This window comes from Lissotriton vulgaris, chromosome 6, assembly GCF_964263255.1.
Source record: "Lissotriton vulgaris chromosome 6, aLisVul1.2, whole genome shotgun sequence".
NCBI lineage: Eukaryota > Metazoa > Chordata > Amphibia > Caudata > Salamandridae > Lissotriton > Lissotriton vulgaris.
The window spans coordinates 873,468,959-873,488,182 of NC_141694.1; the positions used below are offsets into that span (position 1 = coordinate 873,468,959).

Consider the following 19,224-nt stretch of genomic DNA (forward strand, 5'->3'; position numbering starts at 1 on the left):
GCTCCAACGGCGGCACCGGACCACTCCTCCAGGCCTCGGCAACCTCCGCCGCCCCTTGGGAGCCGAACTGCTCGTCCAGGACCCTACTGTAAGACGCTGTGCTGGATCGGCGCCGGAGAGGCTCAGAGAAGCGTCCTACTCCGACGCCATCTTGGCCACGCCGCCTTAGCAGTTTTTAACCTCACCAGCATCACCCTTAAAAAAGATTGTCTCAGATGGAAAAAACATCCTCGTGCTCGAGGGCCCATACCACCTTTGTATACCCATACTCTGAGGTCGATCTTTGGCAACCACCCTCACGTGCCCCATCTTGGACCAGATTCTCCCTTTTGCACCTAAGCCCAGGGGCCTGGGTCACATGGTCAGAAGCATGGGGCATGGGGCCCCAGTCTTATCTCCCTCAAAAGTACCAACTGCTCCGTAGCCCTTGTACCCCCTAAACCAAAGAGGAAATCGTAATACTCAAATAAATAAACTCATCAATCTACACCCAGCTTAGCTGGCACATATTTGCACTGCCTTCTTCCCCCAAACAGCAACTGAAAGTGGCTCTGGTGGGTGTGTTTTTAACACAAGATGTGTGTGGTAGGTCTGGGAGCATTAAGTAGACAAGCAATGAGATCGGCCCCTCAAGCCCCTCACAGGACTTTATTGGCTCGCGGCTGTTCCCCAATTTATTTATTTATTTATTTCAGAGTTTTATAGAGCGCAGACAAGACCCTTGCGGGTATCAGAGCGCTTTTCAGTACATGGGAATAGTAATAACATAAGTACAGGAAGAGAACATAGAGCCATGGGGTAATCATAGAACAGGGCAGTAGGAAGTGACCTGAAGAGTGAAGGTGATAATTTACAGGTAGCTAAGTAGAAATAAAAAATAACATAATTAAGAACGACAAAAAAGAGGAGCACTAGGATGATGACAGTAATGACAGATAGAATGTTTAGGTAGGCTAGATTGATACCATGTACAAATGAACTTGCGGAAACAAAGGTCTATGTTTAAGAGAATTTTGCCATAAGAATGCCTTATACATCCCGTTTGAAAGCAGCAGTGGAGGGGTTCAGACTTGTTTCCGGGGGGAGGGCATTCCAGATCCTGGGCGCCATTCCAGAGAAGGACCCTGTGTATTTTCTTTCTTGTTGAATCTTTGTGGCTTCAATAGGAGGTTTTCTGAGCTTCTCGTGGATCTTATTCCGCCAGATATTGTAAGTTTCTGTGTGAGATAGCATGGTGCATTGTGGTGTATGGCCTTATGCATTATGCACGCTATTTTCAGGTGAATTCTGGCTTCTAAAGGCAGCCAGTTAAGATATTTAAGGTCAGGGGAGATGTGTGCCCTTCTTTTTGAGCCAGTGATGAGTTTTACTGACGCATTAGTAGAGGCTCTTAGGGGGACCGTAGAGCTTTAGGGAGAACGTAAAGCGAGACACTTCCGTAGTCCAACCGAGGTAGAACTAGAGCTTGCACCGCCATCTTGAAGTCATTGGCCGGTAGGAAGGGTTTTATTTTCCTCAGTGTGTTAATATGAAAGTTTGCTCCCTTAGTTGCGTTACTAATGTGTTTCTGCATGTTGAGGTTGCAGTCCAGAGTTAAGCCCAGTGATTTCGCTGAGTCCACAATAGTTGGTTGAACGTTGAATGCAGTAAGGTGTTTGATCCACTCCTGCATTATGGGGACTTTGGCAGGTGGGGCTATTAGAAGGAATTCTGGTTTTGATGCATTCAATTTGAGGTGATTCTCTGCAAGCCATGTTTGGGTGGACTTGAGGGTAGTATTAAGCAGGTTGATGTCTTCAAGAGCATTGATCTTAAGGTAGAGTTGGGTATCATCAGCGTACATGTGGAATTGCATGTTGGACGTTTGTAGCAGATCTGTAAGTGGTTCCATGAATAAGTTAAAAAGTGTTGGTGAAAGCGAGGATCCTTGTGGAACTCCTAGTGGTAACTGGCACAGGTTTGGAGAGGTCTCTGTCTCCCACCAGTAACCAACTTATGGTCCCCTACCCCTCCTGCCCAGGTCAGTCATTTTCTCCCAGAGGTAAAACACCGCTCCATATAGCAGGGGGAAAAGACGGAAGCACATTGACCAATGCTCACTTCAAATTGACCCTTCCAGTAGCATGGTGAACACCCGCCCACACAAATCTTTTGCCTATTTTTGGGAAGACAAGGAATGAAAGTAACAGGCAAGTGCTCATCTAGGAATATAATCTGAATGAATCAAGAGAGGAATCACAATCTGCCACAAGGGCAACGGAGACATGACTTTCTCCCACTCTGAACAGAAATGAAGCTGCAACCATCCTAGCATGTTCATGTACATATCCATACTCTGCACAAATGTACACTTTGATTTCTCCTCTTTAACGATGCTGCCCAAATTCAGGTGGACTCACCATGGGTGTCCGCAGAACTTTTTTCAGGGAGGGGCATAATTAAAAAAATTCCAGATCCCACTGCCAGTAGCTGCCTGTATAATACAGACAGTGCAATTTTTAATTTATTTTTTAAAGGGCAATCCAGGATCTGCGGGAGGGGCAAGCGCTCCCCCTCACCCTTCCTTGTGGACACCCTTGGGACCCACTCCCCGAAGATCTGTTGTCTAAACAAGAAGTTGTTGCCTTACTCCTTTCTTAGTTGTGGATTACTCCTGGGTTTACAAGACTGATTGATTAGCTGTGTCTCACTCTAGACTTAGATGTGGTGTACTCATACATTTCCAGCAGTAACACATGTTTTCTTATAAACCTAAATCTCAAAGTATTTTTTCTGTTTCACTCTAAGAAATCCATTGGCAGGAAATAACATATGAGCTCACTAGTATCATCTATCCATCTCAATCCTTTTCTTTAGATCATCGAACTACAGGACGAGCTCATGAGAAGAGGAATCCTCAAGAGCAGGGGAGATTTTGAAGTATTTCATCAATTAATACAGGCTGGAGCAGAGGGTGCACAGCTCAAGGATACCCTTCAGGATGTGAAATCAAAGAGTTAGTTTTTTGTATATTTGTATTTGCTTATTATTACTCTTACATTAAAATGAGTTGGTGCTTCACACCACTTGGGGGGAAATTTTGAAAATATAAAATCTGTGTAAAAAGATTCTTTCTCTGAACTTTGGAGCAGTTACGAGCTCTCTTCATTCCTTATGCTTCCACGGCCTTCTAAACTGACTCAGGTTGGAAAAATATAATTGCATCAGTTGAATACAAAATAAGGGGGGCTGCTTCATACTAGATCAGGGACCCAATAACCAACTCTGTGTTCTGTAACTGTCCAACTGCTAGCACTGAGAACTAGGTAAGGCTACCTCATGGTTCAGTGAATTATTATCGAGGGACATAATATAGAATGCCCAAAATATGGACTCCAAAATATCGAAGTACAGAATATAGAATCCCTATCTACGAACAGGTAAGTACTGAGAAAAACTGAGAGGTAAGCTCCTGAGGCGGAAAGCCGGGAGCGAGGCACCATTTTTTAAAATAATCACTTCACAGATTACTTGTGTGTTTTAGAATTTGTGTCATGAACTACTTGTGTTTTTAGATACAGACTGCTTGTAATTTCTAAAAATCTTACCTTCCTAAAAGACACAGTCGGTGTACGCAGCGGAGCCAGCGCTGACGTCACACACTGGTCGCATACTCCCCCTCGCGCCCTCCCGCCACGAGGGGAGGCCACACCCCTTTCAGGCCACGCCCCAAGCCCTTTCCAAACAAAACAGACGTTGTCTGGGCACTCTGCAAAAACTGAGAGGTAAGCTCCTGAGGCAGAAAGCCGGGAGCGAGGCACCATTTTTTAAAATAATCACTTCACAGATTACTTGTGTGTTTTAGAATTTGTGTCACGAACTACTTGTGTTTTTAGATACAGACTGCTTGTAATTTCTAAAAATCTTACCTTCCTAAAAGACACAGTCGGTGTACGCAGCGGAGCCAGCGCTGACGTCACACGCTGGTCGCATACTCCCCCTCGCGCCCTCCCGCCACGAGCGGAGGCCACGCTCCTTTCAGGCCACGCCCCCAGCCCTTTCCAAACAAAACAGACGTTGTCTTGCCACTCTGCAAAAACTGAGAGGTAAGCTCCTGAGGCGGAAAGCCGGGAGCGAGGCACCATTTTTTAAAATAATCACTTCACAGATTACTTGTGTGTTTTAGAATTTGTGTCACGAACTACTTGTGTTTTTAGATACAGACTGCTTGTAATTTCTAAAAATCTTACCTTCCTAAAAGACACAGTCGGTGTACGCAGCGGAACCAGCGCTGACGTCACACGCTGGTCGCATACTCCCCCTCGCGCCCTCCTGCCACGAGCGGAGGCCACGCCCCTTTCAGCCCACGCCCCCAGCCCTTTCCAAACAAAACAGACGTTGTCTGGGCACTCTGCAAAAACTCAGAGGTAAGCTCCTGAGGCGGAAAGCCGGGAGCGAGGCACCATTTTTTAAAATAATCACTTCACAGATTACTTGTGTGTTTTAGAATTTGTGTCACAAACTACTTGTGTTTTTAGATACAGACTGCTTGTAATTTCTAAAAATCTTACCTTCCTAAAAGACACAGTCGGTGTACGCAGCGGAGCCAGCGCTGACATCACACGCTGGTCGCATACTCCCCCTCGCGCCCTCCCGCCACGAGCGGAGGCCACGCCCCTTTCAGGCCACGCCCCCAGCCCTTTCCAAACAAAACAGACGTTGTCTGGGCACTCTGCAAAAACTGAGAGGTAAGTTCCTGAGGCGGAAAGCCTGGAGCGAGGCACCATTTTTTAAAATAATCACTTCACAGATTACTTGTGTATTTTAGAATTTGTGTCACGAACTACTTGTGTTTTTAGATACAGACTGCTTGTAATTTCTAAAAAACTTACCTTCCTAAAAGACACAGTCGGTGTACGCAGCGGAGCCAGCGCTGACGTCACACGCTGGTCGCATACTCCCCCTCGCGCCCTCCCGCCACGAGCGGAGGCCACGCCCCCTCAATCCACAGCCCGGAGCAACATAAATTATGTGCATCTATAGATCGCGCAGCGGGCGAGCGCAGCGGGCGCGACGATTGCGCGCCGAAGGCGCGCCTAAGGCAAGCTTGTCTGCGCCCGTCCGCGGTCGGGCGCGGTCCAGGGCCATAACCCCTGCCCTATCTCCTGCTGACATGCTAACCTATAATACACAGGCCCTATGGAACTTATGCCCGCCGATAAACGAGTGTAGCAAGCACAAAATGGAGGCTATATCCTCTATCAAATGCCGACACTGCCCATTTAAAATCAGTAAACAGATAGGTAATAAAGAACAGACAAGTAGCCTCAGAGGAGGCTTGTTAAATTGTCGATCCCTCCCGAGACACTCCCTGTTAATTTGGGACCTGCTCTTAGAGGAGAGCCTCGATATACTCTTTCTGACGGAGACATGGCTGGGGGTAGACTCCGACCCCGAGATTATCGAATCCCTTCCACCCGGCTTTAGTATAGCCCGGGTGGATCGACCATCAGGCCGAGGAGGAGGAATTGCAATGATCAGCAAGGCCCCCCTGGTATGCTCCCTCGAACCTCTTGGAATAGAGAACTGCGAAGCCAGCAAATTCGCACTGAAACTTGGCCCTCAGGACCAAATCTCGGGGGTCCTTCTTTATAGACCACCTGGGACCCTGGGAAATTTTAGGCCGAGTCTGCAAGAACACCTGGCTCACCTAGCGCTCAGACAAAGGAAGGTCCTCCTTCTGGGTGATCTAAATATTCATTTTGACGATACCCAGCTAAAAGAAGCCACGCAGATGAGGCAGGAATTACGAAATACGAATCTGGTACTAATAAATCAGACACCTACACATACTCATGGCCACTTATTGGACCCGGTGTTTGCCAATTGGGAGGGCATAATTACGAGTACTCCTAACCCACTTCCCTGGACAGACCATTTTCTAGTCCCTTTTGAAATCTGCACTTTAGGTAAACCTGTCCCCAGTTGAGTGGCAACAATAGCTACCCATACCGCAAATGGAAAAAAAATTCTCAATCCACATTTAGCGAGATGCTAAGCTTAGGGGGGATGCCGGGAGGCACAGATAGTGAAAGCGCTAATCAAAACTTAGAAACCCGGATCCTTGATGCCTTGAATAAGGTAGCCCCTCTATCCACGGCCAAACAGGGGAACAGAGTTAGGAAATCGACCCCATGGTACAATATAGATCTGCAGTCAACCAGATCAGAATGTAAAAAGCTAGAAAGACTTTGGCGCAGGAATATGAATGAGGGCACTAAACTTCAATATAGAACAGCCCAGAGAAGCTACCAAAAGAAGATCAGAGCTGCAAAAGCCACTTTTTATGGAAACAGAATTAGTGAGGCGGACTGTTCATCTAGAGAACTCTTTAAAATCTATAAAGAAATCTCAGTCGTCTCAATCTCCAATGTCCCGGAAACTGATTCCATCATGGAATGTAATAAGGTAGCTGAATATTTCGCCAACAAGGTTAAAAAACATATACAGCTCTTTTTCCAGTTGTCCTGCGGATGGAGAAACCTTCTTAGAAATGAAGGAAGTGGTGCAGCCAAATTCGAAGCCGAGGTTGGAATGTTTTACCGTACCACCCAGTACAGAACTTGAAACCATCTGTACTAGTATAAAATCGGGTTCTCCTCGAGATCCCGCTCCTCCGAGGGTCTTGGGTGCAAGTATAGTGGCTTTAGAACCTTACATCCGCCACGTCCTTGTAACATCCTTTGACTCCCAGACCCTTCCGATAAACTGGAAAAAGGCAATTGTGCTACCTATCAGAAAAAAACCTAATGTAAACCATGATGTCCTGGAGAACTTACGACCCATCTCTCTGCTACCCTACACTGCGAAAATTGCAAACGGGCAACTGATGGCATTTGCGGAGAAGAATAATCTCCTGCACCCATCCCAATCGGGTTTCCGAAGAGGCTTCTCTACTGAGACGGCCTTATTACGAGCCACCGAAACTCTACGTCAAGGAGCTGACGCAGGCCTAACCATGGCACTGGTCATGCTAGACCTTAGTGCAGCGTTCGACACTGTAGCACACATCACCTTGCTACAGTGTCTGAACAGAGGAGGTGTGACTGATAAAGCACTCGGTTGGCTAAAATCGTTTCTGACGGGCAGAAGTTTTCAGGTTCAACGGGGCTCATTCAAGTCCGAGGAGAGGGTATTGGAACAGGGGGTGCCACAGGGCTCTGCTTTAAGTCCTACCCTCTTTAACCTATATATGGCCCCTCTGGCTGAGTTAGTTCAATCGTTCGGCGTAGAGATTGTCTCCTACACCGACGATACGCAGCTCTTACTCACCCTCACCCAAACTCCTGCTGCTGGAGCCAATAACTTCCGAGCCTGTATGCAAGCACTAGCCACTTGGATGGATAATCACTGCCTAAAATTGAACGGTTCCAAGACAGAAGTCTTGGTGGTTGGTGGTGATCAACGGCTTTGGACATGTGACTGGTGGCCAAGTTGCTTAGGCGCTATGCCTACACCTTGTCCCGAAGCTAGGAATTTAGGGATATGGATGGATCCCACACTATCTTACGAGACTCATATCAACCGCCTAGTAGGCAAGTGCTTTGGAGTCCTAAAGACTCTCAATAAAACCCTGGACCTCCTTCCTTTGGAGGCACGGCAAACTATAACCCAGGCACTGATCACCTCACGCCGCGACTATGGGAATGTCCTCTTCCTGGGAGATTCTAGTAAAAGCATAGGACGACTCCAGATACTGCAAAATGCTGCAGCCCGCCTAGTGCTTAGACTCTCTAGAAGAGCCAACTCCAGAAATGCTCTGGAAGCCCTCCACTGGCTCCCTGTGAAAAAAAGAATAATGTACAAAGCCCTCATAATATGTCATCGGATCCTGTGGCAGAAAGCTCCCGGCTATCTGGCAGGTCTGGTTACCTGGTATGAACCACGCAGATCGCTCAGATCGGGCGGCATGGGCACGCTTGTGACCCACCGCTACAGGAGAGAAGAAATGGGAGGTCGGTCCTTTAGAGTGGCGGCTGCCATAGGATGGAACAAACTTCCCATCAGTCTCCGCCTGGAGCCTTCGGAAACTATTTTCCGACATCAATTGAAAACTCACCTATTCTCCTCATAGTCTACTTTCTGTCCTCTGCCTCGCCCGATCTTCTCCCTTGGAGAGTCTTTCTTCTCTCTTTTAGCGCGGGGACACGCCGGGATGGCGTAATCCATGCGCTCTATAAGTGTCTTTATTATTTTATTATTATTATTACTAAACTATCGAATCCAAAATATAGAATGTTAAAATAAAGTTAACTAAAATATCAAATTTTTAATTTGTATTAAAAATAATATAAAATTAATTAAATATTAAAAACAATTAAATAAAACATACTTAAAATAATGTAAAAAAGCTTAAAGTGTAAAAATAATAAATGTAATGTAAAAAGAAGTAGAGCATTTGTTGGATAGTGAGAGGGTAAAAATGACTATTCCCACTCCAGTGAGTGAAATAATAGGGAAAGCGTTGGATAATGTAGGGGTAAAAATTACTATTCCCACTCCAAAGAGTGCAGCAGTAGGGAAAGCGTTGGATAGTGGGGAGGGGGTAAAAATTACTATTCCCACTCCAGAGAGTGCAACTGTAGGGAAAGCGTTGGATAGCATAGGGGAAAAAATTACTATTCCCATTCCAGTGAGTGCAACAGTAGGGAACTCGTTGGATAGGGTAGGGGTAAAAATTACTATTCCCACTCTAGTGAATGCAACAGTAGGGAAAACGTTGGATAGCGTAGGGGTAAGTATTACTATCCCCACTCCAAAGAGTGCAACAGTAGGGAAAGTGTTGGATAGCGGTGGGGTAAAAATGACTATTCCCACTCCAGAGAGTGCAACAGTAGGGAAAGCTTTGGATAGCGGGAGGGCAAACATTACTATTACCACTCCAGAGGGTGCAACAGTAGGGAAAGTGTTGGATAGCGGGAGGGTAAACATTACTATTTCCACTCCAGAGAGTGCAATAGTAGGGAAAGCAATGGATAGCGTAGGGGTAAAAATTACTATTCCCACTCCAGTGAGTGCAACAGTAGGGAAAACGTTGGATAGCGTAGGGGTAAAAATTACTATTCCCACTCCAGAGAGTGCAACAGTAGGGAAAGTAATGATTTAATATTCAAATAAAATTAAATTAATTATCAATACCAATAAATAATTAATTACAAATAATTACCAATTAATACAAATTATTTACCAATTAAAAAAATGAATTGCCAATTAATAAAAATGGCTTGCCAATTAATAATTATCAATTAATTATCAACACAAATAAATAAAAACAAATATTTACTATTTTACAATTAAATTACTTCCCACCCTATTCCCCTATAAACCCACAACCCTTTCCAAATAATAAATAATACAAATAACATAATTATCAATTAATCAATTAATACAAATTAATTACCAATTAATACAAATTAATTACCAATTATTAGAAATTAATTACCAATTAATAAATAATTATCAATCAATTAATTATCAAAACATATAAATAAAAAATAATATTTAATGTATTATAATTAAATTACTTCCCATCCTATTTCCTATAGATAGACCCACAACCCACTACGGAATTAAATTACGCAAAAATTAAATTACATAACATTTATTACTTTAAAAAAATTAAACATACATTACAAAATTAATACATAATTTTAACACATATACTACCATACATACCACAATTCTTTTCACGATATTATGGAAATCGATATTTTAAATACGATAATATGGAAATCGATATTTCCTACCCCAAATTCGATATCCTGACTAACTATATTTTGGTAATTCGATATTCTTTCCTACCTATATTTTGGAGTTGATATTCTGTCCATTCTATATGTTGGTTTCTGTATTTTGGTCGTTTACCCTACCTCATAGATAATCAGAGGCCTTGGGTCGAATGCCTCGTCATATCCTGAATTGTGAAGACTCTGTACACTTGCAGGTCAGCATCAGCCCACTGTATCGCCCTCATTAAGCTGTTTATTAATAGAGGACAAAGGGCAAGGTCCGACTGGGATAGAAAAATAGGCCAGGTACAAAATTAAAAGTTGTCCCCCATTAGGGAATAAAAAAACGAAAAAAGTGGCCCATGTCTGCAATTGAGGCAGTTTTGGACTTATAAAGATACAGGGCCCGATTCACAGAACTAACTTAAGACAAAATACTAAACTTACTATCATTTTGGTATTCACAGAAGGCACTTACTCATTTTGGTATTCACAGAAGGCATTTAGGAGTCCTAAAGTTAGGACTCCTAACTTTAGGAGTCCTAAATGTCTTCTGTGAATACCGAAAGTCTTAAAGTTAGGATTTTTTCTCAGTTTAGGAGTAGTAAAGTTAGGACTCCTAACTTTAGGACTCCTAAATGCGTTCTGTGAATACTGAAAGTCTTAAAGTTGGGATTTATCTCACTTTCGGAGTGATAAAGTTAGGACTCCTAACTTTAGGACTCCTAAATGACTTCTGTGAATACCGAAAGTCTTAAAGTTAGGATTTTTCTCGGTTTAGGAGTAGTAAAGTAAGGACTCCTAACTTTAGGACTCTTAAATGCCTTCTGTGAATACCGAAAGTCTTAAAGTTAGTATTTTTCTCAGTTTAGGAGTAGTAAAGTTAGGACTCCTAACTTTAGGACTCCTAAATGCCTTCTGTGAATACCGAAAGTCTTAAAGTTAGGATTTTTCTCAGTTTAGGAGTAATAAAGTTAGGACTCCTAACTTTAGGACTCCTAAATGACTTCTGTGAATACCGAAATGAGTAAGTGCCTTCTGTGAATACCAAAATGAGTAAATACCTTCTGTGAATACCAAAATGGTAGTAAGTTAGGATTTTTACTTAAGTTAGTACTGTGAATCGGGCCCCCACAGTGTAAGTGTGTTGCTAAGTTTCTGAAGATCTGTGGTTGCTGCAGGTAATGTTTGTGGGAAATCAACACTAAAACTGACCCAGGAGACCATTAAACAGGCCCACAAACAGCCCCCAAAACCAGCCTGCACACTGACCTGTCAGAGTAGCCCATCAGACACTGCATCATTGCCCTCTAGGCCAGTCTGACAGTGACACAGGGTTACATTTGTGTCCTTTAATCTCCAACTGGATTTGGTACGGAAATCTCACAGTAGCTCACAGCTTAGCTACCACCATCATTGTGTGTCTGTGCTTTTGCCAGCGTGTACAGGAACATATACTCTTATTCAGTGTCTTGCTCTTCAGTAGATGGGTACTCTAGAACCCGCATATAAAGCCTCTCTGACTGTGAATGCTGCAAATTGTAGAGCACAAAGTAGCCTATTCATGTTGTGCATCAAATGTGCCCTACCCTCCCACTGTTTTTACATCATTTTATATTTTTTTTTTATGAACGTTTGTCTTGCAATTAGTTATTTAAATTCTAATTATGGAGTCTTTTTTCATATTTCTCAAAGTCATTTCCGCCAATATCTTACAGTGTTCTCCTTTGAGATAAAATTGCAATCATATTTAGCACCTCTTAGCCAATCTACATACACCCTTAAGCAATATTTTCAAGTGTTTCTCTTCAATATTTACCCCTCCAGTGTCGTAATTTTAACTATTAAGTTGTGACAAATGCTCACCTGTAGTAAAGCTTCTATGATTTACTAGTAATCTCATTACTCTGATTCATTACCCAATTATATTTCCTCGTCCGAGGCCTTAAATTATGAAGAGTCTCCATATATTGGAAGCAGGAACACCACTTCCACCCAAAATAAAAAGTTTAAACTTCCTGTCCTTAATGTATGTATGTAAAGGGCCATGTCTACCCCCAAACCCCCTGAGATGACTTGCAAAGCAGCTGAACTGACTGTGATCCAGTCAGAAGTCGCACGAAGTTTAAGGCCCTCTGTATTGTCTACAAGGCAATAAACAATATGGGACCTAAATTCCTCAGAAGTTCCCTTAAGCCTTTGGCTACCCCCAGAACGCTTCGTTCCAACACGGCTCATCTGCTTCAGATACCCAGAACAAGGAAAGTTAACTGGGGAGACATATGTTTCACCATAGCAGCTGCAAAACTATGGAACTCCCTTCCTTTTAATATAAAATCCAGTCCATCCCTGATCATTTTCAGAAAACAGCTAAAGACATGGCTGTTCTCTCAACGTTACGACTAATCATTAATCTTTCTAACCTTTACCTTAGAGATCCAACTACTGGTAGCAGCTCTTAGCCCTCAGCGCCGAGACACCTATGGGTAATTGCAGCGCTTTAAAAATTGCATAAATAAATAATAAGTAAATCGAAGCTGGACACACTTGACAGAGTCAGGTGGGTCGTAACACCTGGAACGAGGGAGTAAAATATGAGTGGGAGACCACTGGCAAGTAAAGGAAGCATTATTTCCTGATCTACTGAAGCAGGCATTGATGCCCTTCAAGGTAGCCAGCTAGAAAGAGCAAAGCCCGATGGCCCAACCACAGGACACAACCAAGAAAAGATCAAACCCAGATGGCCAGGAAGCATGAAAGGAATACTACAGAGCAAAATCCTGTCCAGAGGAATGTCTAGACCAGTCAGCTCAGAAGGAAGTTTTCTAGAGAACCCCCAACAGGCAAAAACAAGTGGGCGGACAGGACCCATTCATGAAAAGCCATGTCCCTACTAGAAGAATAAAATAAACTCCTGATCCCACTTCAATAGTTCCCAGAAACCAACCCGAAACCTGGGTGGAAGGGCATGAAGAGGCACCAAGGAATACATGGGAACAGTCTGTTGTGACTTAGCTGTTGCCATTCCTTTTCCTTAGCTACATCTTTCCTACTGCTCAGCAGTAGGAACGCTGGAGTGCTTGGTGATTAACCCTTTAAGTGCTGCCGTTGGCCAACGGTCGTCACGAGCACTACCTTGCCAGTGCTGCGCATGTCCATTGGCCGACAGTTCCGCACCCGTTATTCGAACGTTCAGCACTGGGTGCTGAATGTTCGATGCTCCTAAGGTGTTAAAGGAATGCTGAATGCTTTGTGATGTCATAGAACAATGGGTAAACACAAGGAGATGATGGATGGAGCGCTGAAACTTTTCCCTTAAATCCATCATCCTTCTTTAGCTCACTTCGCCACCTCAGTCCAGACCCAGCTATATGCACATCAGTCTTGACCCTGTGCCTCATGGGAACAATCCAGCACAAACTGCCAAGCCAGGTCTTCCCTGAACCGGAAACAAACATCCTAAGACCGATTTCTGGGTAACACCCTTCATCATCCAGGCCAGCTTGACTCAAGTGGCAAAGTGAGCAAGGGACCCACGTCTGGGCATACCCTGCCAACTTAGGGCAAACAAAGCAAATACAAGGAGATAAAGGACGAAGCACTGAAACTTTTCAGATACTCACCCCCAGTCACAGATCTGGGTTAAATCCATCATCATTCTTTAGCTCTATTTGCCACCTCAGTTCAGACCCAGCTATATGCAAATCAGTCTTGACCCTGTGCCTCCTGGGAACAGTCCAGCCCAAACAGCCAAGCCAGGTCTTCCCTGAATCGGAAACAAGCATCCTCAGACTGGTTTCTGGATAGCACCCTTCATCAGCCAGGCCAGCTTGAATCCAGTGGGAAAGTGAGCAAGGAACCCACATCTGGGCATACCCGGCCAATGTAGGGCGAACAAAGCAAACACAAGGAGATGATGGACGAAGCACTGAAACTTTTCAGACACTCACCCCTAGTCACAGATCTGGGTTAAATTCATCATCATTCTTTAGCTCTATTCGCCACCTCAGTTCAGACCCAGCTATATGCAATCAGTCTTGACCCTGTGCCTCATTGGAACAGTCGAGCACGAACTGCCAAGCCAGGCCGTCCATGAACCGGAAACAAGCATCCTGGGGCAGGTTTCTGGGTAAAACTCTTCATCAGCCAGGCTATCTTGAATCCAGTGGCAAAGTGAGCAAAGGACCCACGTCTGGGCATACCCTGCCAACTTAGGGCGAACAAAGCAAACACAAGGAGATCATGGACGGAGCGCTGAAACTTTCCAGACACTCACCCCTCAGTCACAGATCTGGGTTAAATCCATCATCATTCTTTAGCTCACTTTGCCACCTCAGTTCAGACCCAGCTACATGCAAAACAGTCTTGACCCTAGGCCTCATGGGAACAGTCCAGCCCGAACTACCAAGCCAGGTCTTCCCTGAACCGGAAACAAGCATCCTGGGACTGGTTTCTGGGTAACACCCAGATGTATGTATTGATGTCAACTAGCCTGCTTGACTACGTGCCCTGGCAGGCAGCCTCACTGACCAACAGCAGCAGGACTGCAGACAATTTCTACAGTCCTACAGACATATGTTTTCTCTGACTCCAAGTCAGACTACTTGGTGCACTCATGAAGTGGACACTGGGGACAGTCTGCCTGTTAAGAGTAAAATCTACAGGCAACCTGATCATGTCAGGGACTGTATCGGGACAGAGGTCCAAACGATGTTGGAGTTGGGAGTCATTAAGCCCTCAGAGAGCCCTTGGGCCAGTCCAGTAGTCCTGGTGCCTAAACCTCACACCCAAGATGGTAAGAGAGAGATGAGGTTTTGCGTGGATTAAAGAGGCCTCAATCCTGTCACTAGGACAGATGCCCACCCAATATCAAGGGCAGATGAACTCATTGACAAATTGCCATCTGCCAAGTTTTTGAGTACATTTGACTTGACAGCTGGCTACTGGCAGATCAGACTAGCAGATGATGCAAAAGCCAAAACAGCATTTTCAACCCCAGAAGGACATTATCAATTTGTGGTAATGCCTTTTGGCTTGAAGAATGCACCTGCCACATTCCAAAGGTTGGGGTACCAAGTCCTCTCAGGTCTGGATGACTACTGTGCAGCTTATCTTGATGATATTGCTGTCTTTAGCTCCACTTGGGAAGATCACTTGATCCACCTGAAGAATGTTTTGGAGGCCCTGCAAAAGGCAGGCCTAACTATCAAGGCTGCCAAGTGCCAGATAGGGCAAAGCAATGTTGTATACCTGGGCCACCTTGTAGGTGGAAGTCAGGTTCAACCATTGGAGAGCAAGATCCAGACCATAAAGGACTGGACTGCTCCTACCACCCAGACACAGGTCAGAGCTCTCTTGGGCCTGACTGGGTACTAGAGGAAATTTGTCAAGGGGTATGGTTCCAAAGTGACATCCCTTAATGACTTAACGTCTAAGAAAATGCCAAAGAAAGTTCAGTGGACAGTAAGCTGTCAAAAGGCATTTGATAACGTGAAGCAGGCCATGTACACTGCTCCTATTCTGCAAACTCCAGACTACTCCAAAGAATTCATTGTTCAAACAGATGCTTCTGGTTGGGTGTAGGTGCTGTTCTTTTACATCTGAATAAAGATGGTCAAGACCAGCCAGTAGCTTTTATTAGCAGAAGGCTAATCCCTAGAGAGAAACGTTGGTCAGCTATTGAGAGGGGTGCCTTTGCTGTGGTTTGGGCACTGAAGAAGCTGAGGCCATACTTGTTTGGTACTCACTTCAGGATTCAGACAGACCATAAGCCCCTCTTGTGGCTAAATCAGATGAAGGGTGAAAATCCCAAACTGCTTAGGTGGTCCATTGCCCTACAGGGGATGGACTTTACAGTGGAACATAGACCTGGGACTGACCATGCCAATTCAGATGGACTCTCCAGATATTTCCACTTAGAACTTGAAGACTCATATGGTCAAGGTTAGTTTAATGTCCCTGCGTTGGGGAGGGGGGCGGGGGGGTTCAATAGGAGAGTAGGGTCTGCTTCCTATGGTCACCCCCACTTTTTGCTGTGATTCTCTGGTTTTTCGACTTTAATGTGGCTGTAGGCCTGCTAATCAGACCCACAGCCCAGCTGTTCTCTCTCTAAATTGATACCATGTACTTTAGGTACATACCAGATTGGGTATTGGGTCACCTCTGTGAGCCCCTGTATAGTGTACCATATGTACCCAGGGCATAGGGGCATCCAAGGCCTACCAGGGGCTGCAGCATGTATTATGCCACCCCTGGCTAGCCCTCCAAACTGACACTACAGGCTGATCACTCAGCTTGGGTAAGGTGGTATAATCACCCCTTACTTAGATATAGTATACCTGTATGTACCTTTACATATCGACACATAAACACCTATAAGTCACTCCTGTGGTAGGCCTCGACAATCCTGGAGGCACAGTGCTTGGCTTTATATGAGAGGGTGCCCTAGCATGAGCTGAGCCTCTCTGCAGCTTTCGGAACCATCTCCTTATAGCTGTTCAATGATATAGCCATACCATATACTCTTAAGTGCATTATAATCCTCGCGGTTAATGCTAACTTTGGTTTGGCTTTATCAAAACATGTCGTGTAAGGTGTCAAACACTTTGAAATACTACCCCCCCCCCCCCACCAAGTCTAGTGGCGGGGGTAGCATTCCACCCTTCTAGAGGGAAAAGACATGTATGTTACTGCTTTACCCGGTTAAAGTTAAACAGAGCCTCAGCATCACAAAATGGATGCTGCTGCCACACACACAAGTCTGACCACCTAGTGCTGGAGGAAACTCCAGCAAGGGTGGCCTGGACAATAGGTTTCATGTCCAGGGAGGTGCCAGCACCTCCCCAGACAGGGGTTATGTGTATTGGGGCAGGGAGGGCTGCATTCAGTGAATGCATCTAGACATTGCCTGGGGCACACAAGGTGCTCCATGCATAGCCCAGTTCAAACCAGTTGAAGGGGCACTCCATCCCCAGCTCTGGCACGAAACTGAACAAAGGGAAAGGGGTGTAACCACCCCCTTCTCAGGTCCACCCATAGGAGGAACCTAGGCAGTTAATCCAGCCCCTTAGCTTAGTATAAGTATAGGAGCTGTGTCCCCGGGACTTTAGATTATCCTGGAAAGAAACTTTGATACAGAACTCTTGGACCTTTGACTTTTTATCCTGACTAGAAGACGGAAGACATCTCCCTTGTGGTCAAGGAGTGACCACCCTGTGCAAACAGGCACCACCATTAACTTGCCGGTCTGCTTTGTCGATGCTCCCTCCCAAACCCGAAGACTCAGCGACACAGGAACTGGACTCTCAGACTTCTCCAACTCTAACCCACATCCACAGCAAAGCTGAGACCTGTGGCAGACACGAGAGACGTGGGACCCGACACCCTGGACATCCTGCATTTCGCTAAGTGTTCGACTGCAGAGGTACCCTCGCCGTTGTGCATTGGAGTATGAGAAGCCCCAGACCTGAGCGCCATTTGCACCGAAGCTCAGCTCTCCACACTCCACGAGTGCCACGTGGGGTCTGCTCTTGCATTTCAGCTTGATGCGTCTTCCCGATTCCTTGCCCATTGGCTAGTGATCCCCCTGAAGATTTTCTTTTTAAACTAAACTATTTTCCTGGTTGCTCCAGGCTAGCTCCAGCTTCAAAGGAGAAGCATCACAGACCTTGCTGGTCTGCAACAGAACCAATCTTGTTATCCTGCGTGGGCTGCGGTTGCCAAGGCTTGTTGGGTCCAATCTGGATACCGACTCCGCAGTCAACTAGATCCATTGAGGGACAGCTCATATCCAGCTCCTGGTCATCGTCAATGCCTCCTGGACCTCGTGGCTGAAGAGACAAACTCACCTTCTTCACCTTCAAGCACGCAACATTGCCTGGTTCCTTCGTGGTTCCTTCCTGGTCACTGGCTAGTGACCCAGACTCTGTCCCCTCTGCTTTCAGGTTCTTCACATCACCGATCCACCCTTGGATCCACCCTAACACTTTTCTTGTGGTCACCTGCAGCACTTTTTTGCAGATCTCCATTGAAAACACCGAAGAAACCCGACACCAAAAGGTACCTATGCACCCGGCTTCCCTGGGTGAGGTAACACGGGTACTCCGGTTTTCCCGTGGGTCTTGACTCTCAAAGTGTCCTAGTTTAAAAGGGTTTCATCCTAGTCCATCCGGAAGTGTCCTTAAACAGTAACTTTGTAACTTCTTTGTTTCCCATTATAAGTCAATGGTAACTCGCGACTGTGTTTAGACGCTGCACGCGTCTCCCGTGGGTCTCCTACTTCCTAACCTTTGGTTGTTTAGTGTAGCCCAAGCGATTCTATAGCCCTAGGCCTGCTGTATAACTCTCACGTGGTTCTAATACCACTTCTTTTTTATATGGATTGTGAGGCCCCTACGGCATAACTGTATTTATGCAACTTATTGTATGCTAATTGAGTAACTTGTGATGTACTTTGACCTCTGACCTCATAAAGAGTGCAGAGGGATTGTGTTAGAAATAAATACATATATATGTGATATATACCTTGTGTGGTGTCCTTTAATTTGGTATTCAAGGGATTATAATTGGTAAAACAGCTTGCTTCACATGCTCTCTGAAGTCTTAGCCTAAGACTGCTGGTCCATGCTACCACTAGGATAGCTTGTCTATAAGGTTGACTTTATAACCATCATCAATAAGGGTCGATTAGACTGGTGCAAGGTGCCCACTAGAATAGTGGACATCATATGCCAGGCTAACTTCTTACGGGCAGTATATTTATGTTTGAGTATGGTGGATATGTGGGGAAGAGCCAGCTCATCAGTGGTCTTCTGAAGATTAGGTAGTTATACATGGATCTTATGTTTGGGGGTAAAGAGTTACATAGTTTGGCTACTTAAACAGAGATGGATGTGCCACCTATGGTTTTTTCTTGTATGGTGGAATTTTGAGGTGCGGTGCCGATCTAGAGTGGAGGTTCGTTTGCTGAATGTATTTGGTAATTTTATTCCTGATGAATAGCGACCCTGTTCCATGTATCACTTTGTGGGTGATATAAAGCGGCTTGAATGTGGATCTTCTGGCAACCAGTAACCAATGTAGGGCCTTCTAGGCAGGGGTGATGTGGGCTTGTGGCTTTATATGTAAGAGTAGTCTGCCAGCAGAGTTCCAAATCCGTTGTTGCCTTTTCATAGTTGTTAAAGAGGATCCATGGTAGAGGCTATTGGCATAATCCAGTTTAGACAGAACATTAGAGCTAGTAGCCTGGACCTTGCTTGGAAATCACAGGTGGGGGAAGATGCATCACAGAGATCTTTTAGTAATGGAGCTTGATTTTGCTAGTTTGTCGACTTGGGCATTCATTTATAGCTTGGAGTCCATCGTGATTCCAAGGTTTCTTACTTGCTTAGTAGATACTTTAGGCGGTGTTCACAGATCGTTCGGCAGGCAGCTAGTGGATCATTATTTTTCCAATCAC

At 45.0% G+C, this 19,224-nt stretch overlaps 1 protein-coding gene across 2 annotated transcripts in view; it reads left to right on the forward strand.

Annotated features, from left to right (window-relative positions):
• The window catches only part of LOC147708099 (uncharacterized), a 958,668-nt gene that overhangs the window by 455,133 nt on the left and 484,311 nt on the right, over positions 1-19,224 (forward strand). For both annotated transcript variants that reach the window (XM_086926871.1, XM_086926872.1), the window contains exon 7: positions 2,857-2,995. In XM_086926871.1, coding sequence (XP_086782997.1) covers positions 2,857-2,995 — 139 coding nt within the window. The remainder of the gene's footprint in view (positions 1-2,856; positions 2,996-19,224) is intronic.